Source organism: Bos indicus, chromosome 9 (genome assembly GCF_029378745.1).
Source record: "Bos indicus isolate NIAB-ARS_2022 breed Sahiwal x Tharparkar chromosome 9, NIAB-ARS_B.indTharparkar_mat_pri_1.0, whole genome shotgun sequence".
In the NCBI taxonomy this organism is placed as follows: domain Eukaryota; kingdom Metazoa; phylum Chordata; class Mammalia; order Artiodactyla; family Bovidae; genus Bos; species Bos indicus.
Window position 1 is genome coordinate 62,676,936 of NC_091768.1, and position 21,799 is coordinate 62,698,734.

The 21,799-nt window shown below is 38.9% G+C and overlaps 1 protein-coding gene across 4 annotated transcripts in view; it reads right to left on the reverse strand.

The window, feature by feature from the left end:
- The window catches only part of CFAP206 (cilia and flagella associated protein 206), a 35,942-nt gene extending 15,867 nt beyond the window's left edge, over positions 1-20,075 (reverse strand). Inside the window, exons 1-8 of one of the 4 annotated variants that reach the window (XM_070796113.1) lie at positions 19,851-20,075; positions 17,419-17,527; positions 16,646-16,729; positions 13,780-13,870; positions 11,966-12,154; positions 11,011-11,169; positions 9,298-9,506; positions 519-638 (exon numbers count right to left, since the gene is read on the reverse strand). In XM_070796113.1, the coding sequence (XP_070652214.1) occupies positions 519-638; positions 9,298-9,506; positions 11,011-11,169; positions 11,966-12,154; positions 13,780-13,870; positions 16,646-16,729; positions 17,419-17,526 (960 nt within the window). In that variant the 5' untranslated portion in view covers position 17,527; positions 19,851-20,075. Of the gene's footprint in view, positions 1-518; positions 639-9,297; positions 9,507-11,010; positions 11,170-11,965; positions 12,155-13,779; positions 13,871-16,645; positions 16,730-17,418; positions 17,528-19,314; positions 19,548-19,777 lie in introns of those variants that run through there. The other 3 variants (XM_019967382.2, XM_070796114.1, XM_019967383.2) reach the window with 3 other exon arrangements.
- Positions 20,076-21,799: the final 1,724 nt, after the last annotated feature.

The following is a 21,799-nucleotide window of genomic DNA, read 5'->3' on the forward strand; positions in this document are numbered from 1 at the left end:
GAAGCTGAGACTCCAATATTTTTGCCACCTGATATGAAGAACTGACTCATTGTGAAAGAGTCAGTTGAATCAGGGAAAGATCGCTGATGCTGGGAAAGATTGAATCAGGAGAAAAGGGGACGACAGAGGATGAGATGGTTGGACGGCATCACCAACTCGTTGGACAGAAGTTTGAGCAAGCTCTGGGAGTTAGAGATGGACAGGGAAGCCTAGCATGCTTCAGTCCGTGGGATCACAGGGAGTTGGACATGACTGAGCAAGTGAACTGACAGACAATACTGGTATCACGTACTTTGGTAGCAATTGCCTACTAAGAGAATCCTCTCAATCAACTTACAACAACCGAGTTCTATGATTATTAACTACAAAATAAGCAAAAAGAACAGGATCAAATTGTATAAAACTAATATCATATTTTCCATATTAAATACAATTAAAATTACTTTTGATCCAATTTTATGGGACTTCAAAGTTCCTTCACCCTTAAACAAGTTTCAAAGCTGATGACAAATGCTTACAAAGACTTGTGATGTTGGGACAGCCGTCTTTGACTTTACAGTCAATTTTAATTGTTCCAGCTGGGCTTCTAACTGCTTTATCATCATTTCCACTTCTTGAGCACAGGTAATTATATCTGACTGTGAAGACAACATAATTTGCATTAATATTTTGCTACACAATTATATATGTCTTAAGCCCTACTTGCTCCCCACATCTCCTGAAGGTGAGCTCAGTGAGGGCAAGGATTCTGATCTCTGGGGTATCCTGAACACCAAGAACAGTGCTAACATATGAACAGGGCCCCAGAAACGTTTGATGGATTGATGAACCCTTTGAAGTACAATGGCTATAATTTTTCTCAAATGCATACAGGTACTCTGATATTCCGGAGAAGGCAATGGCACCCCACTCCAGTACTCTTGCTTGGAAAATCCCATGGACGGAGGAGCCTGGTAGGCTGCAGTCCATGGGGTCGCTAAGAGTCGGACATGACTGAGCAACTTCACTTTCACTTTTCACTTTCATGCATTAGAGAAGGAAATGGCAACCTACTCCATGTTTTGCCTGGAGAATCCCAGGGACGGCGGAGCCTGGCAGGCTGCTGTCTATGGGGTCGCACAGAGTCGGACACGACTGAAGCGACTTAGCAGCAGCAGCAGCACTCTGATATTCAGCATAACTGCATTTCTAAGCAGTGGATCCTGTGACACATTAGCCCCACAATAAATATTTAGAAGTACAAAAAGAGGTAAGTACAAATAAGAAAAGTAAGGCACAGAAAGGTAAGTAAATTGCCCAAGGATACACAGTGAATGAGGGATAGAATCATGGTTCTACACCAGATCACCTGAGCCCCTGGCTCCTACCCCAAGCTGTGACCAGAAATGGCAGTGCATAGGTTTATTAGTACAAACAGTGTTCAAGAGTAACAATTACTGGAAGAGAAAAAAAGCTGCATTTGAGTTCTCAGATATCTGTAGACTAACAACATGCTTTACTATTTTTAAATGACAAAAAATAATTATAAGAAATATCAAATATTAGCCCTGCATTTCAACTAATGAATTTTTTCATTCACTTCTGTAATATATAGCCTGTTTTAATTTTACTTGTACTATTCTTTAAACATCTCCTCTCCTCTTTCCTCATTCTCCCATTATTTATTTGTTATAATTTTATAAATATTTTCTCAAAATTATAATAATTTACATATCATTTATCCTATCTAATAAGTCTCTTGTCTACCCTTCTGTTCGTCCTCCCTTGACTGCTAGTTTTGTTTTAGAAATCAAAATATGAAAATGCAGTCCTTAACTTACTTAGATTTACATACAAACAACCAGAAACAAATAAATCTGCCTACTCCAGTAGGTCTGGAGTAGCTTTACTTATGGGTTTTAAGAGATGTGATGTATTAAGTAAAGCTACTCCAGAGCTACTCCCCCAAGCTATGCCTGTAGGCTCCATCTACAGATTAGACACACAGAACTTCTTCATTTTTCCTGACAGTGTCCTAGAACAATCACACTGTTTACATTTTACTGAAGAGAACTTGTTCATGACTATACAGAATTTTAATCGCAAAGCAAGTCCTCATAAATAAAGGGAAAAACATTCCGTGCTCCGGGATTAGAAGAATTAATACTGCTAAAATGACCGTACTACCCAAAGCTACCTACAGATTCAATATGATCCCTATCAAGATTCAATGGCATTTTCAAAGAGATAGAATGAACAATCCTCACATTTATATGGAATCACAAAAGACTTCAAATAGCCAAAGCACCTTGAGAAAGAAGAATAAAGCAGAAGGCATCATGCTAACTGGTTTCAAACTACTACAAAGTCACAAAGTCACAGTAATTGAAACAACATGGTACTGGCATCAAAACAACATGGTACTGGCATCAAAACAGACACATAGACCCATAAAACAGAACAGACAGTGCAGAAATAACCCATATATATACAGTCAATTAATTTACCACAAAGCACCAAGAATATTCAATGGAGAGAGGTTAGTCTCTTCAATAAATGGTGCTGGGAAGACTGTACAGCCACCTGCAAAGAACGAAACTGCACCACTATTTTACACCACACACAGAACCAATTCAAAGTGAATTAAGGACTTGAACGTTAGACCTGAAAACATAAACTCCTAGAAGAAAACATAAAACTCCTAGAAGAAAACATAAGCAGTAAAGTCTTGGTGAATTTTTTTTTCTGACATCAGAAACAAAGGTAACAAAAGCAAAAATCAACAGGTAGAACTGTATCAAACTAAAAAGCTGCACATCCAAAGAGACACAGATGTATAGAACAGTCTTTTGGACTCTGTGGGAGAGGGAGGGAGGATGATTTGGGAGAATGGCATTGAAACATGTATAATATCATATAAGAAATGAATCGCCAGTCCAGGTTCGATGCAGGATACAGGAAGCTTGGGGCTGGTGCACTGGGATGACCCAGAGGGATGGTATGGGGAGGGAGGTGGGAGGGGGGTTCAGGATTGGGAACACGTGTACACCCATGATGGATGCATGTTGATGTATGGCAAAAGCAATACAATATTGTAAAGTAAAAAAAATAATAATAATAAAATAATAAAAAGCTGCACAGTAAAAGGAAACCATCAATAAAATGAAAAGGCAACCAATGGAATGGGAGAAAATATTCACAAATCATGTATCTGATCAAAAATATATAAAGAACCCATACAACTCTAGCAAAAACAAACAATAAAATTTTTTAATGGCCAAAGAATCTGAATAGACTTTTTTCCAAAGAAGACATATAGATGGACAACAAATACATGAAAAATTGCTCAGCATCACTAATCACCAGGAAAATGCAAATCAAAACCAGAATGATATATCACTTCACATCTGACAGAATGGCTACTATCAAAATGACAAGAAAGAACAAGCATTGGCAAAGATACGTGGGGGAAAGGGAACACTTGTGCGCTGCTGGTGGGAATGTAACTCAGTGCAGCCAGTATGGAAAATCTGTAGAGAGGTTCTTCAAAAAATTAAAATAGACCTACCATATGATCCAACAATTCCATTTCTGGGTATTTACCTGGAGAAAATGAATACCTAACTAACTCAATACTAACTAACCTAACTAACCTAATACTAACTCAAAAAGATACATTCACTGATACATGCCCCCAGATTCACTGCAGCATCATTTACGAGGAAGTCCTGCCATTTGCAACAACATGAATGAACCTTGCAGGAATTTTACTAAGGGAAATATGTCTAACAAAGACAAATATCATATGATCTCACTTATACGAGGAATTTTTTTAAAATTGAAGAATAGTTGATTCACAATTTTGTGTTAATTTTTGATATACAGAAAGTGATCCAGTTACACATATACAACTTTTTCAGGTTCTTTTTCCATGATATATTATTACAATATATTGGATATTGTTCCCTGTGCTCTATAATAGGACCTTGTTGTTATATGTGGAATCTTTTTTTAAAAAATTGAACTCATAGATAGAGAACAGATTGGTAATTCCCATTGGTGGGGGGATGAGGTGGGCAAAATGGGTGAAGGGGATGAAAAGGTATACATTTCCACTTATAAGATACATGTCACAGGATGTAATACATAGCATGGTGACTATGACTGTAGTTCATAATACTGTATTGTACAATTGAAGTTGTTAAGAGAGGAGATCTTAAAAGTTCTCATCACAAGAAAAAAAACTGTAACTATATGTGCTGAAGAGTTTAACTAGATTTATTATGGTCACCATTTTGCAACATATTATAATTATGTGATACATCTGAAACAAATATAATCAATTGTATCTCAATAAAAAAAGCTATTTTCAGTATCCTTGATATTGCAGTAAGAAGTATTAATTTTATTGAATTTTGATCTTTATGTGCATAGTTTTTTAACAATCAGATCAAATAGAAAGTATACATAAAACACTTCTCTGAAAGTGGAAATGAAAGTCATTCAACCATGTCCAACTCTTTGTTCTCCAGGCCAGAAAACTGGAGGGGGTAGCCTTTCCCCTCTCCAGGGGATCTTCCCAACCCAGGGATCGAACCCAGGTCTCCAGCATTGCAGGCAGATTCTTTACCAGCTGAGCCACAAGGGAAGCCCAAGCATACTGGAGTGAGTAGCCTATCCCTTCTCCAGCGGGTAGCCTATCCCTTCAGACCCAAGAATCGAACCGGGATCTCCTACATTGCAGGCAGATTCTTTACCAACTGAGCTATCATGCATAGTAAAACACATAGTTCTCTTATATAACTGGATTGCAAGATGAATGAGCCTTTTTCTCCCCTCTCTAATAGAAAAGCATTTTTATATGAAAGAACAACTGGCAGACAAACTATGATTTTGGAGCCTTATCTATTGGCAGATAGTTTCCTGAGAGTCAATGAAATGAGTCCATCATTTTGGGAAAAGGATAGCTTTTGTTACCCATGATAAAATTCACATTTTGAAAAACTTGCATCTGCCACCATAAACTTGACAGCATCCTAACACAAAGCTATTTCTAATGAGATTGTTGGAGGCAAAAAACACAAGAATAAAGTCACAAACCTTCTTTTCATAGTGCAGTCCAAAAAATGCTTGGGGAAAGTATGTGTACCTAGCATTATTCTTCCTCTCCCCTACTTTTTAAATGATAAGTTTCTCATACTTTCTTCTATGAACATTTTTCAACAAATCTAAAACAAGCACAAATTCCACCTAACTGACATTTTACTTGCATTTTCAGAAAAATCAAGAAGCTCTGTGTAATCTATTCTGTGAATGGCCCTGCAAACACAGCTTGGGCAGAGGAAGCGTACAAAAGTCTTGACTTGTATATTTTAAGAAATGTTGTGTGTCATGCAACTTTTACTGGTACAATAACAATAAGTGGCTTTCTCTCTTTGGTAACTGCCGTGCTCATCAAAATCCCACAGAGGGTGGAATTCTGTTCTCTCAGCTAAGACAGTCAGCAAGACTGCAATCACTCCTTCCTTTCTCTTCCAGAATATTTGAATTTGTTCACTATAGCAGATAAAGTCCTGATCAAAAGACAATAACTCACCATCTTACCCAGGATATAACTGGATTTTCCAAATGTCTACATAAACTGAATGTAGCATTGACAAAAGAAAAATTTTTGAATCAATATTTCAAAAAATCTTATTAATATTTATTCAAATAATGTGACTTTAAAAAAGAGTATTCATAGATTTCATGGATAGGAAAAGGGTTCAGCTAAATATAAACTGAAGTATTTTATAACCTAGCAATAATACTCATTAAATTGTATCCATTCTGTAACGATCAACCTTCAACTGTAACTAAGGCAGATTGATGGGGGAAGGCTGGTGTATCAAAAACTACCATATCCTAGTCAGCCATAAAAAGAGATTTTGCCATCTGCAGTGGCGTGGATGGACCTGGAAGGTATGGTGCTTGGTGAAATAAGTCAGATAGAGAAAGACAAGTACTGTATGTTACCACTTATATGTGGAATCCACAAAATAAAACAGACTGCTGCTGCTGCTGCTGCTGCTAAGTTGCTTCAGTCATGTCCGACTCTGTGCCACCCCATAGATGGCAGCCCACCAGGCTCCCCTGTCCCTGGAATTCTCCAGGCAAGAACACTGGACTGGATTGCCATTTCCTTCTCCAATTCATGAAAGTGAAAAGTGAAAGTGAAGTTGTGTCTGACTCTTAGCGACCCCATGGACTGCAGCCCACCAGGCTCTTCCGTCCATGGGATTTTCCAGGCAAGTGTACTGGAGTGGGGCACCATTGCCTTTTCCGATAAAACAGACTAGTGAATATTTAAAAAAAAAAAAAAAGACTTGCAGATATAGAGAACAATATAATAGCTACTAGTGGAGAAGCGGGAAGGGCAAAATAGGGATAGGGGATTAAGAGATAAAAACTATAATGTAGAAAATAAATAAACTACAGGGATATATTTTTATACCACAAGGAACATAGCCAATATTCTATAATAACTAAAAACAGAGTACTATCTTTAAAATTTTTGAATGACTATGTTGTACACCTGAAACTAACATTGTAATTCAAGTATGTCTCAATAAAAATAAAAACAATAACAACAAAAAGAAACAGTGATTAAGCAGCAAGAAAGTCAGAAACTTAAAGAAAACTCATTCTGACTCTGACTAAAGGGAGAATGAAAGAGTCATGAAGAGTGCTAAGATCAGAATGTGAACTTTCTCAATAACATGAGCAACAAAGGGTTTGGAAAGGAGCTATTTCAAGAAAAGTAAGAGCCCTTACTTGTGCCCCTATTGAAACGAAGTTAGAATTGCTCTGCTAAGGCCCTGACGATGATGATGGTAAACACTGTTTGTCGTCATCATCATCTTCATCTGTCTGACAACACTGCTCTACCTTATTTACCTAGTGGGGGCTATCAGTAACCCCTTTTTACAGATGTGAGGACTAAGGCACAGAGAAGTCAAGCAACTTCATCAAGGACACAGATTTAGTAAGTAGCAATGGCAGGATTAGAACCTAGGAAGTCTGGCTGCAAGACCCACACTTGGCACTTCAGCCCTCTACTCACCATCTCTCTAGTAAGAGATGTAAGAGTAAGAACTCCAATGAGAATTCAAGACTGTCAGGGAATTTAAGACTTTCCTGGTGGTACAGTGGCTAAGACTCCTCGTTTCCAAAGCAGGGGGCACAGGTTTAATCCTTGGTCGAGGAGACAAGATCCCACTGAATGGCACAGCACCAAAAAGATTTTAAGACTGTCAGTTGGCTGAATACGATTCATGAGTGAAAGCTGTGAGAAGATACTATAGAAGGAACACATCCTCCACAACATCCTTAGAGTATATGTGACAGTTCCCCGAAGTTCTTTCTTATAATATCCCTTTTGAGCATAAAGGACAAAAGTAAATATGAGATTCTGCTCCTGTGGACCCCTACGCACTCAAACTGACAGTGAAATCCTCTTAGTATCTGACTAATTACAAAGGCTGCCAGCCGCAAGTCCATGTCAGGGGAACATCTACCCTGAAGAATGGTTTGGTTTCAGGGAGCTGATTTAGAGCCCTCCCTTCTGAAAGCAAACAGATAGTAGACAAGCTGTGAGGACCCCTCCTAGTTTGTTGCTATGAATTCATGTCTTTGGATGTTATCCTTCTCTCCTCTGTAGTGGAGGTAAGGAGAGAAGACAGACCTAGGGCATCCAAAAATAGTATCAAGGGATTTCCCTGGTGGTCAGTGGTTGGGAATCCATCTTGCAAGGTGGGGGACGTGGGTTCAATCCCTGGTCAGGAACTAGGATGCCATGCGCTGTGGAGCAACTTAACTGGTACGCCACAACGAGAGACCCCGTGTGCCACAACTACTGAAGCCCGCGTGCTCTGGAGCCTGCACGCTGCAGCTACTGTGCCTGCGAGCCACAAGTAGAGTCCATGCATCGCAGTGAAAGATCTCACACGACACAGTGAGGATCGTGAGCGCCACGACAAAGACCTGACACAGCCTTATCAAAACAAACGAACAAAGTACTACTGAGTAATCAACATACATGTGAAAACAAAAAGGGGGGCAGAACACAGCCTGTTGTATCCCTCAAGACATTAGTATTCACTTGCACAAAAGACAGTTCCACCAATCCTGTGGTCTTACGGGTACTGGAAAATAAGAGGCTGTGTGAAGGGAAACAGCGACTGGGGGGTGGATGTATTAATCAATTCAGCGGGGTAATATAGAGGTGTACCAAATCAAAACGCTGTACAATTCAAATATCCTACAACTTTGTCAATTACACCTCAATATAGCTAGGGGGAAAAAAACAGAAAACAAAACAGTAACTGGTAGAAACTTAGTTTGCTGCCATGACACAGTTAAGAAACTGTGTTTCCTGGAATCTTAGGATGGCTTGGGAATGCTCCTTGAGGAAAAGGGCCTCTGATCCTTTGGTCTAGATACTTGCTTTATATTTTAAGGAGTAAGTAAACTTCTTCTGGGTAAGTTTCTATTAGAAAGGGCTCTGATGCTTTTTAAAAAAAAGTTGAAAATCACCACTTTACCATACCATATTTTCCAACTCTTTGCAGGGAGAGTGTTTGGTTTGTTTATTAGATCTAGAGAAGCAGGAAAAAAATCTCCTCCACCAAATTTTACAATTAGAACAAGTAATTACATAAAAGTTCTTTGAGTGCCAAAAACCTGCCAAACTATATGTTAAACACTTGTTCTGAATGAAAGCAAACAATGCAACATGTCTTATACACAGACATATACCTGCATTACCATACCATGCAACAATCATATTACCAAGGACCAAAGAGAATCAACTATCAAAAATCCTCTCAACGCACCTTCATTAAAATCAGCATCCAACTCTCCCATTTCTATTTCAGTCCTTGATCCTACAGACGCAATATATGCTGAACACTTATTAAGGTTGCTTTCTTTATCAATGACCTGGTCACCCCACAATGTATAAGGAGGTTGTGATAAACAGCAAACAAGGCCCTACTATATAGCATGGGGAAATATATTCAATATCCTATAATAAACCATTAAGGAAAAGAATGTTTAAAAAGTTGGAACCTGGATCACAGTAAGTGGAAAAGTTGGAACCTGGATCATAGAAAGTGCTAAAAAAAAAAAAAAACCTATTTAATCAGTGGCTTTTTTTAAAATTAAGCTCAACATTTAATTCAAAGCAAGTGTATATATGTCAATATATACACATATATACATATACATATATGAGGTTGCATTCTGTGGAAATGGCCAGCTCTTAAGACAATAACTCACCAAAATGACCTGAAGGAAGATCTCGCATTGCCGCACATTATATAGGGCTTCTCTTAACATATAAGGCTGAAGTTCTTGACTCATGAGGGGATTCTTTGCTACCTTCTCCAGGATGGCTGTGTAGCGGTATGCCTGTTCCTGAACCACTTCAAGCTGGGAATCAACATGCTGAGTGGTGGCTGGGATTGCTTCCTGTAGAATAGCTGGCACTGGTTTGAAAGGCATAATAAAGGAAACATGAGGCAAGCTAAAAGAATTCAGAAAAACAAAGCCTAGAAAGTAGTCATATTTAAACAGTAGGTTGAGTCCATTTTTTTTTCTTAACCAAATTAATAATAAAGAGGCAGGTGTTTCATCACTTCTATATCAGGAAGGAAAGAACAAAAAAGAAAAACTTATCAAAAAACAAATAAAACAAAACACCACACTGCCGGAATAAGAACTAAAAGTTAAATCAGATCACCTTGTCAACAAAATACAGAAGAGTCTAAAGAACAGACAGGCTTTGGTGTTATGTGCAATTAATTACGTGCTTCTAGAAAAGCCACTATTATCTCTTCTGTGAATCTTCTTTATGCTTGTAAAAAAGGAAATAAAAGAGTACCACTTAAGAAACTCACTGGGATACAGGAAAACAACAGAATCATCTAGCAAAGTAGGGAAATGTATGAAGAATGGGAATTGGACTTTTTAGAACACTTTTTAAATTGCAAAAACAATTACCCTATTGTACTAGATCAGTGATCTGGTAATAGACACTAACACCTTCTCAGTGGGCCTACATGTGTGCCACACACACAAGGAATTTACTCCTACTGGTTGGTCTTTGAGCAAATATTTCAACAAATGCTTTCAAACTTATAGAGATAATGAATGCATTAAGTATGTAACAGCATAGTAGAGGCTCTGGATTTATATACTTGCAAATATTCTCCTCTTATTCTATTTCATTCCATTAACCACATCAGCAACAGTTTTCTTTTCAGGGTGATTTTCATTTTTTGAATCACTGAATTTTATTCCATTTTGATTATTTGGCTTGGAGGGCTTCCCAGGTGGTACCAACAGTAAAAAATCCACCTGCCAATGCAGGAGATGCAAGAGATGCGAGTTTGATCTCTGGGTTGGGAAGATCCCCTAGAGTAGGAAATAACAACCACTCCAGTTTTCTTTCCTGGAAAATCCCATGGACAGAAGAGCCTGGTGGGCTACAGTCCATGGGATTGCAAAAAGTCAGACACAACTGAGCATATATGCATGCAAAGAACATAGAGGTCCATTGAATTGGGGAGGCTGGACTCTGGAGGTCCTCTCGATCCTTTTACTGATTCACACCCCATACTAGCTTCATGTGCAGCGCATGCTCAGTCGTGTCTGACTCTTTTGACCTAATGGACTGTAGCCCACCAAGCTCCTCTGTCCATGGAATTTCCAGTAAGAATACTGGAGTGGGTTGCCATTTCCTACTCCAGGGGACCTTCCCAATGCAGGGATCAAAGCCCCTGGCTTCATGGTACATAAAAATGTATGGTCTTGCCCCAATAACATGAAAGATTACTGTACATTATGAACAGTAGGCAGTATCTAAGGTATAATCAAAACTGCAAATGTTAAACCTAAGAATACCAGTGATGTACTGTGTATTATTTTCCTCTGTTTCCATTAAAATTTAAACCTGTGTAACCTATAGAATTAACCTAATGATATACCTACAGTCATCAATGCCTTCTCCTCCCTTTCCACAGTCTCTGTTAAATAAACGAATTCCAGTCACAATCATGGTGAGTTCTTTCAGCTGGCGTTCTTTGTCTTTCTTGGAAAGAGTTAGAAATGTCCCAAGTTCAGTTTGAGGAAATACACTCTGTAGGGCAGCTAAACAAACCACGAAAAGGACAACAAAATGGTAGAATAAAGATACCAGAACTTAAATAGCAAGTCTCTTTCAGCAGAAACCTAAGGGGCTTGTCTTTATAGAGTTACTTAGATGATTCTTTAACTGTCTGATACCTGATTCCAGAATACTTGGCAAAATTTAGCATACATCAAAGCTGAGCTGCTAAAAATAATGCCATTGCCTCACATCTTTTTCTACAATTATGCATCCATCAGTAATTTTTTGGCAATGGGCATTAAAACAAACTCTATGAGTAGGATTCTGAGTAGAAAAAAAAATGATGCTTTAAAAGCATTATGGAAGAAAGCCATGGGAAGATTAGAGATATTGCCTATTCCTTATCTTATATACAAAACTGGGCAAGTATTTCCTAAGGATAAAACAGTGTTGTTTACCTTCATCCATCCTAGAAGAAAAACTCAACTCCTTTCACCAGTATGAAATTTACTCTCCCAACATTTCCCACTCCTCAGCCAGCCTGGTACTCTTAATCATACTGCCAATGCTTCTCTAGTGAGGAGTAATACGTCCCTAGGTACATACAGCTCTAAGAAGATGAACATATTCACTTCCCAGAGGTGCTACTTGAGTTTTAGTGATGCTACACTGTGTAAGAGGAATGTGGGTAAATTTTAACCTCTTATTTGCGCTAATTTTTTTTTTCAGACAAAAGGAGAAAACTTCAACGTTCAGCACTTGTAATTCACCATATTTTATAAGATACGATGTTCACGTATGTTCACACATGGAATGGAAATGATGTACATTTTTTACCTGTTGCCTCTCTGACAATCTTGATGTCTGTTGGGGACCCCAGCCCAGAACGCAGTAACACGTAGCTGACGATCTTGCGGTAGAGGCTTTCCAGCTCCTCTCGGACACATGCTCGACTGTCTGTAATCTCTCTGCTAACAGAACTTAATCTAGACTCTATGACCCGGTGATGTTCTTCAAGAAATTCCTCTAAAAATGGCAATAGACAATGTTCCATATATTGATACTTTGAATTCTTCTCCAATAAGAAAATAGGACCAGAGGGGGAAATGGCATGGTATGGAAATTTTACTGCATGAAAACAAGTATTTGCTTAGGATATAGTCATCAAAACAAAAAAATAAATAGTGGCCAGCAAGTAACTTCAAGACAAAAATCTGGTGGCAAAGATGTACTACTGTGATTTAAATGGCATACTTTGTCAAAACATGTAAGACATTTAAACAGACAATCCAAACATAATAGATAGGGCTAAAACCTCCTAGTTAAGCAGGAAGTATACAAGACATTTTATAATATACATTATAAACATTATATACACATATTACGTATGTATATACATTATAAACATATACAGTATAAATTATATGTACTATCTATATGCTATTGGTAAGCACATATAGTATACTATATGTAAGCAAATATAAATACCCATAAAGATAGTATAAATTTTCCTCTTCAACTATGTGTGTTTCTATTTTAATTCTAGATAAATTTCCTTTGAATGGCATTACTGTAATACAATATTGCATCAGGAACTGTATCCCTCACCCTTCTTCCTGTGATACAGTGAGGTTTAAGCTTAATTGTGGCAGAAGCCACACTTCACCAGCACTATAATTTTTGCAACTAAGTCAATTAGATACCCTTTAACAAGGGCAATAATTAAAATATCAACCATACACAATTCATAGCTATAACTTTACCACAAAACCTCAAACTTTGAAATTAAGAAAAATCTAAATTACATCAATTCATTACTATTATTTTAAAATGTCATTGTGATGGTTTAGTCACTAAGTTGTGTCCAACTTGTGACCCCATGTACAGTAGCCTGCCAGGCTCCTCTGTCCATGTGGATTCTCTAGGCAAGAATACTGGAGTGGGTTGGCAGCTCCTTCTCCAGGGGATCTTCCCAACCCAGGAATCAAACCCAGGTCTTCTGCGTTGCAGGCAGATTCTTTACCAACTGAGCCACGAGGGAAGCCCTAAAATGCCATTATTATTAATCAAAAAAGCAAGATACATGATTTTACACATATAGCATAACTAAAAGTTTAATACATAAAGAGAAAAAAGACAATGAAAATAACCAAATGGTTAATAATGATATCATTACAGTCAGCAGAGGCAATCTTTATTTCCCTTTTTATCTTGTTTCCAGTTTATCTCAGATGTATGTAATAAATGATTTACATACAAAATATGTTCTGAGCTTATATTTCCCATCATTAACTTCATTTTTCGGTAAGTTACATAATTTAGGAAAGCATTGTGAGATAATAATATAAACCAGGAACCAAAAAAATCAGCAAATTAAAAATTTTAACTTCAGTGGGCTGGCTGCTTTATGATATTATATATTAGTCGTATAACAGTTAAAGCACAATAGACTCAGAAACTTTTGACACTCATTAAGGCCAATGGTCTCATTTAGCATCTCCAATATTATCACATTCTTCAAAGTTGGAAAAAATTTCAAAAGACAGGCAAAAAAGTTAAATTGTTCTTCATCAACCAAATGAAGCCCTATAACCTGAAATACAAAATGAATCTTCTTTTAAAGGGTATCAATATAGGTAGATATACATTACCTCGACTTGTATAATTCATATCAAAATAGACTTGCATCTTAATGGTGTCCAGGGAAGGATTTTTGCTGTCCAATAGCCGATTCACACAAAGCTAAAAGAGAATATCCCATAAATGCTTCTAGTTATATTTTCTGAAGCAATTAAAAGTATTTTCCAATGTTATTTTTAAAATCAAAGAGAAACATCAAAGCAATAGCTTCTGATATTTATCTACCAATAACCCCTTTTATTATTTTTTTCCTCAGAACTTCATGCTTTATAGATCATTTAACCAATAACATTTATTAAGTAATAAGCTATTTCCCCTGAGTTAGCCAATATTACCATACCCAGGTGGCTAATAGTCTAATTGGAGGCAAGGACCTCGACAAGGCCAGTCTCTGAAGACTGAATGTGGGTGGACATTGCATGAAGCTTATGCTCATGTCTGGAGCTCTCCTTGAGTTCCTCATTACCATTTATTTGAACCTTCATGCTCCCTTTTTTTTAGCTGATGCTGGAGGTCATGTCCATTTTATAAGAAGCTGCTGTGGCAACCATCCTCTGGTCACAGACAATCTCTGACCCTGCCTCCTGTTTCAAAATTTCTTCCTCTGGTCCATTTTCTCCTGTCTGCCTTCCTCTGCCCCCTCCCCACACCGACACACACACAGATAGCTTATCCTCCTCCTCTGTGTTGCCTTGTTATGATAGACAGTTAACCTGAATTTTTCTTTTCTCCTCTCTTCGCCATCCCCCAACCCCACTCTTCCCTCTCTCATGTTGGACTTTATGTCTGTACCTGGCAGGCACATCAACAGCTTCACTCAGCCCACCTCCCAGGGCACCAACACTACTTTCCTGGGAGAAGGGAGAGGAGAAAGCAGGAGTGAGGATGGGACACCTGGACTGTTCCAGGTGGAGAGGTGCCGGTCCAAGCACAGACTTTACAAGTGCAAAAATTAGCACATCCACATGATTCTTAATTGAGAAAAAAGGAAACACTTTTTATCACTTGAATTATGATATAAATTGACAGTTAATGTCCCTGTTACATTAAAAGTACACTGAGCATAGGGAACTATATTCAATATCCTGGGATAAACCATAATGGAAAAGAATATAAAAAAGAATTTATATATGTGTGTATAACTGATTCACTTTGCTGTGCAGTGGAAATTAACACAATATTGTAAGTCAACTACACTGCAATAAGAAAAATAAAATTCAAAAAATATATCAAACTCTTGCCAACTTAGTTGAGTTAGAGGGGGTGAAAATTGCTTCTAAAGCCATGAAAAGGAGAAAAACACTTTCTGCCCCTCCTTGGTTCTTCTCCACGGCTTTCCAACAAAATTTCTGACTGACCATTAGTCATTTCCCCTATTGCTAAGAACAGGCTTTATAGCACATTCTTAGTTTCAGCACAGAAAGACCCAGCTCTCAGCTGCCATAGAGAATCATGGAGTTTCTTCTGCATGTTATCCTAACAACATATTCTGTAGTTTCAATCTTCCAAAGCTCTTCTTGATCCTCTAATATCTGCGGACAGACCTATGTTTCACTATGGAAATTGCTGGCTGAGAGAGAAGATGGAGATGATGAAAATTTTCTCTGCCATTTGTTTGAGCTCAGAAAATATCCACATACAAGTCTGGGAAAGCTTATTTCAAGTCTTTTGTGTGAAGGAGGGAATTAAAATCATTAAGCCCAGGAGGAAAAATAATGTTGAAATTTTAGGAAATCCATTCACAAATATTTAGAAAATAAACATGTAAGTATCTAAACCCAGTGAGTCAAACTTAAAACATATGGAAAAATTAACAGTATCTAAAGTTCCTGCCTTCTTTAGTTCTTACAACTGCTTTTCAGGCACATCTACTTGATTTCCTTCTTTTTTTTTTTTCTTTTATAGTAGATCATTTATGGTTAGCTCTTCATCTGTTTTAAATACAGCAGTGTATAGATGTCAATCTCAAATTCCCAAACTATCCTATGAATCATTTTGCTCTTGGGTTCAATTTTCCTTTTAGAAAACACAAATTATGTTGAATCAATAATTATATGAATACGAATTTGTATATAACTTAACTGTATATTAGTTAATTTTCTCAATGTCTCATTAGATGAATAAGATGTCTCTAAAATACTGCGGCAGACACTGCCAGCATCCATACCCCTCCTTCCTTACTAACAAAGCCTCAATCTGGATTAAGGCAGAGATTTCCTTTCAGCTAAAAAAGGAAAGAGGAAAACAATCAATATCCCAGGCTCACTTGAAATATCATTCTATTCAATAAATGCAAGGGCTTCCCAGGAGGCACAGTGATAAAGAATCCACCTGCCAATGCAGGAGACACAGGAGGTATGGTTCAGTCCCTGGGTTGGGAAGGTCCCCTGGAGAAGGAAATGACAGCCCACTCCAGTATTCTTGCCTGGAGAATTCCACAGACAGAGGAGCCTGGTAGGCCACAGCACATGGGCTGGCAAACAGTCAGATGCGACTGAGCACGCAGGCAGGCCACAAATGGGGAGAGATGGGGGAGTTCTGGGAAAGCCCATTATTTTCCAAAAACAAAGCGACAGATCCAATTGCACACACATTTTGACCTTTGTCCTCTCACCTTATACCTGCCTAAAGGTGGAAGAGCTTTCTTGTGACCCTGGGGTGAAAACACATGCATGATGGTGACCTAGGAAGTCAGGAAAAACAACCTATGAACCTCTAGACGTCATCCTATGAGAAAAAATTTAATCTCTAATTTGTTTGCACCACTGTTTGGTGGGGTTTTGTTTCATGGAGCTGAAGGCACTATTGATCAACACAAATCAAATATTTAGAATTGTGAGTAAATCATTCAAAATTTGAGAATTGTTGGATAATCACCTTTACCAGTTTCTGCACATCACTTTTTGTGAGCGTTCTATCCGTGTTAAAGCCATTACTCGGGTCCAGAACAACAGCTTTCACCTGAGAGTAGGAAAAAGTCCATTACATTTATTTCATATTACTACAACATTAGTTTAATGTTTTTCCACTTTTAAAATAACTCCCTCTTAAAAAAAATAAAATAAAATAACTCCCTCTTGATTACCCAGGGGTCGATCATTCAGCTGAGTTTCTTACAACCCAGTTTATCAGCATCTTCATCAGAAACTGGAGAAAGGGAAGAATTTTATCTTGGGAAACTAATTTGAATATTTTTACCATATTTTTATTGTGTATTATTATACCAAAAGCAAGAATAGAGAGATATCAAGGAAATGAGTAATTTTTACAACAGTGAACAATACATGTTAAAAAGAAAAAAACTTACAACACAGGAAAAACATTATTGATGTTTCTAAGATTCTTTGAGATCTTCTAAATCAGTCTCTTAAACCTAGAACTAACATGCTTTATAGATTTAAAAAAAAAACAACAACAGTATTTTTGCCTGGAAAAATCCCATGGACAGAGGAGCCTCACAGGCTACAATTCATGCAGTTGCAAAGAGTTAGACACGACTGAGCACACCCAAACACAATTTGTCTACCAATCGCCATAGGTTTTCAACGGAATAAGTTAAGAAAACATCACAGAATTCTAATAGCAAGATAGGCACTGCTGAAAAAATTTTTTTTAACAAAGCAGTAATTCACAAAAATATTTATTCTTACCATAAAAGCAACCAGAGTTTCAGGAACAATCTCTCCATGGGCTGCACATTCTTGTCCTATTTCTCGAATGATATTCTTTATAACACTTTCAGCCTGAGTGGGAGGCATTCTAAATAAAAAGATTTTTTTAATTGTATTTATATTTTTTCCTTTTGAGATTTAACCACTAATATATTTGTAAAGAGTAATATTATTTATTAACTTAATAATATTTACTAGTATACAGGCCCCTCTTGTTTTTCCTTAGTTGGTTTCATATTTATAAAAATGAAGGACTGATGATAACAGTGAGAGCAATTGGGACTTAATGATTGAAACATTTCCTCTTTATTTAAATGATGGTGGTTATCAAAAGTACCCTTATAACATGATATTTTTTAATTAAAAAAATGTTAAACAGTATTAGAAATGGGGGATGGGTAGGAGTAGAATTAGTGAGAAATTCCACTATGTAGGCGGCAAAATCAGCTTGAAACAGGACATGCTTATTTCATCACATTCACTAAATGACCTTTCATAATTATCAGAGACTCTTGGAACACAATTCTTGCTCAAATCATCAAAATTCTATTTCTTGCACATCCAAGTGAAGGTTTAGACTCTTGATTAAAAACATAAAAGCAAAAAAACCAAAACATATAACGAGTTATGGATCACGGGGAAAAAAATGAACTCCTGGTGAAAAGGTGGTAGGTGTTAATAGTGATCAGGTTTTCTGATCTAAGCACAGGGGAAATTAGCATGCAGAGAATACAAAGGCATGTCAGGTAGGTAAAGATCACTTTCAGCATATCAGGGTTCAGGTAAGGTTAACAACACCTGGCATCTAGTCCAGGAGAACCAGAGAGCCTGGTTTCCATTGTGCCCTGTTTTCTAGCTGAAACCTTGGCCATTTCCTTAACTTCTCTTTGAAGTGATTTTCTCATCTGAAAAGTATGAATCCTACTACTACTCTCTCCCGGGAGCTGTCCTGAGGACGGAGTTCTATATCAGTTCAGTTCTGTTCAGTTCAGTCGCTCAGTCGTGTCCGATTCTTTGCGACCCCATGGACTGCAGCAGGCCAGGCCTCCCAGTCCACCACTAACTCCTGGATTTTACACAAACTCATGTCCACTGAGTCGGTGATGCCATCCAAGCATCTTATCCTCTATACAATGCTGTCTAGATTGGTCATAGCTTTTCTTTCAAGGAGCAAACATCTTTTAATTTCATGGCTTCAGTCACCATCTGCAGTGATTTTGGAGCCCAAGAATATAAAGTCTGTCACTGTTTCCATTGTTTCCCCATCTATTTGCCATGTTATGACCAACCTAGATAGCATATTCAAAAGCAGAGACATTACTTTGCCAACAAAGGTTCGTCTAGTCAAGGCTATGGTTTTTCCTGTGGTCATGTATGGATGTGAGAGCTGGACTGTGAAGAAGGCTGAGCACCGAAGAATTGATGCTTTTGAACTGTGGTGTTGGAGAAGACTCTTGAGAGTCTCTTGGACTGCAAGGAGATCCAACCAGTCCATTCTAAAGGAGATCGGCCCTGGGATTTCTTTGGAAGGAATGATGCTAAAGCTGAAACTCCAGTACTTTGGCCACCTCACGCAAAGATTTGACTCATTGGAAAAGACTGATGCTGGGAGGGATTGGGGGCAGCAGGAGAAGGGGACGACAGAGGATGAGATGGCTGGATGGCATTACTGACTCGATGGACATGAGTCTGAGTGAACTCCGGGAGTTGGTGATGGACAGGGAGGCCTGGCATGATGCGATCCATGGGGTCGCAAAGAGTCCGACACGACTGAGCGACTGATCTGATCTAATCTGATCTGACGGGACCAGAGGCCAAGATCTTAGTTTTCTGAATGTTGAGTTTTAAGCCAACTTTCTCACTCTCCTCTCTCACTTTCATCAAGAGGCTCTTTAGTTCCTCTTCACTTTCTGCCAGTAGGGTGGTGTCATTTGTGTATCTGTGGTTATTGATATTTCTCCCAGCAATCCTGATTCCAGCTTGTGCTTTATCCAGCCGAACATTTCGCAAGATGTACTCCGCATATACGTTAAGTAAGCAGGGTGACAATATACAGCCTTGACGTACTCCTTTCCCAGTCTATATACTTAGTTGTTAACATAGCGTTGGCAGAAAGTAAGCGCATCAAACAGCAGTTGGTAACTAACAAACGCCTGCTCAATGAATAGAAGCCGCGCGTGTGCGCGTGCGCCGTCGGGCACCTGGTACAGGTCTCTGCGGGTTCTCCTCAGTCCCCGCCCCCTGGCCCTCCTCACAACCCCCGCCTCAGCCTAAACCCCCCGAGTTCTAGCCGGCGGGGGTGCGAGCGGTGCCGAGCAGCACTGGTTAGCGATCTGACCTGGGGACCTGTGAGCCTCCGACCAGAAGCGACCGCTCTTTACGCTCAGCGGCGGGGCCTGAAGAGTCCTTACTGTCAGTTTCCCCTGATCCAGGTTAGACGACATGCTGCCCCTGCCCAGGCTCCGTCCGCTGACCCATGCTCGCCTCCTCGCGAGGTACACTCCGGGATCAAGGGCGCGGAGCCCGGGGTGGGCTGACCTTGGCTGTAGTGAAGAGCTAGAGCCGGGTCTACCCAATTCTTCCCTGGGGCTATCACGGCAGTCCAGCACTCTTGGAGTAACCATGGAGACCAAACGCTAGGGCCCGAAAGGGGCGGGGCCTGGGCGTGGGTAGAGCCAAGGTGGGGAGGCGTGGCTGGGTCCAAAAGAGAGCCTTTTACTGGAAGGGATGGGCGAGAATAACTTAAAAAAAAAAAAAAAAAAAAAAAGACAAGCAAGATACAGAGAGACCCAAAGCTCAGACAGAAGAAGACAGGTTCACTACACCTCAGTGAACTAAAGGATGTCAAAAACTAGATTTCTTAAACAACCGTATTAGCAGCGTGGAAACCTATACAGTGTTTTTTAAAAAAAAAAGAAAAAAAGGAGATATGGGCAAATTCTCTGCAAGTATCAGTAGACTCATGATTAAGGATCTCTAACTAAGATCATGGCATCTGGTCCCATCACTTCATGGGAAATAGATGGGAAACAGTGGAAACAGTGTCAGACTTTATTTTGGGGGGCTCCAAAATCACTGCAGATGGTGACTGCAGCCATGAAATTAAAAGACGCTTACTCCTTGGAAGGAAAGTTATGACCAACCTAGATAGCATATCAAAAGCAGAGACACTACTTTGCCAACAAAGGTCCATCTAGTCAAGGCTATGGTTTTTCCAGTGGTCATGTATGGATGTGAGAGTTGGACTGTGAAGAAAGCTGAGCACCGAAGAACTGATGCTTTTGAACTGTGGTGTTGGAGAAGACTCTTGAGAGTTCCTTGGACTGCAAGGAGATCCAACCAGTCCATTCTAAAGGAGATCAGTCCTGGGTGTTCTTTGGAAGGAGTGATGAAACTCCAGTACTTTGGCTACCTCATGCGAAGAGTTGACTCATTGGAAAAGACTGATGCTGGAAGGGATTGGGGGCAGGAGGAGAAGTGAACTCTCCTTGAGTTGGAGTGAACTCCGGGAGTTGGTGATGGATAGGGAGGCCTGGCGTGCTGCGATTCATGGGGTCGCAAAGAGTCGGACACCACTGAGTGACTGAACTGAACTGAACTGAATGTATCTGAACAGCATTTATATGGATGTTCACTTATAACTATTCAATGGTGCACATGTTACATTAACCTTTTCTGTATATGTTATATTTCATAATAAAAAGTAAAGAAAAGGCACAATAATGGAGAACTTCTCCACTTCGGGTTATGCTTTTGGGCTATATAGGTCATTAAAATAGAGCTGCATCCTGGTTTCCAGAAATCCTCAAAGTTAAAATAAAAGTTCAGATCTCGTGCTTTTCACCTATCTCACTCATGTTCTCTATTATTATCCATGCACTGTGCAACAGTTGGCTATTTTTTCAAAACACAAACCATCATGTTAGTCTATGAAATATGCGTGGTTTACCAGTTTTGAAACGGAGGAAGTCATAGTCTTAGAATTAGCTGACAATGTACTTTTCCAGTTTAACTTTCCTTCTCCACAGAAATGTTTGCTAATGCAGTGGGTAGCTGAATTTTCAGAATAATGATGAAAAAGAAACCGTTGCTCAAGGAAGACAATGCAAGTCATTCTTACTGAAGTTTCCCTTAGAAAAAGCATTAACTATTTTTAGTCTGCTTTCCCACATCCTTTCAGTCAAGATTCACAAGATCATTTCTTAATCATCTTCCTTAGAGAGATTCCTCTTTAGAGTTAGTTACATGGGCACAGATATAAAGAGCCAGAAAAAAAGCAAATTTTGAGTTTCCCGACACAAAAAGAGCAAGCTTCTTAAGTTCATTAGTGTGCGTGTGTGCTAAGTTGCTTCAGTTGTGG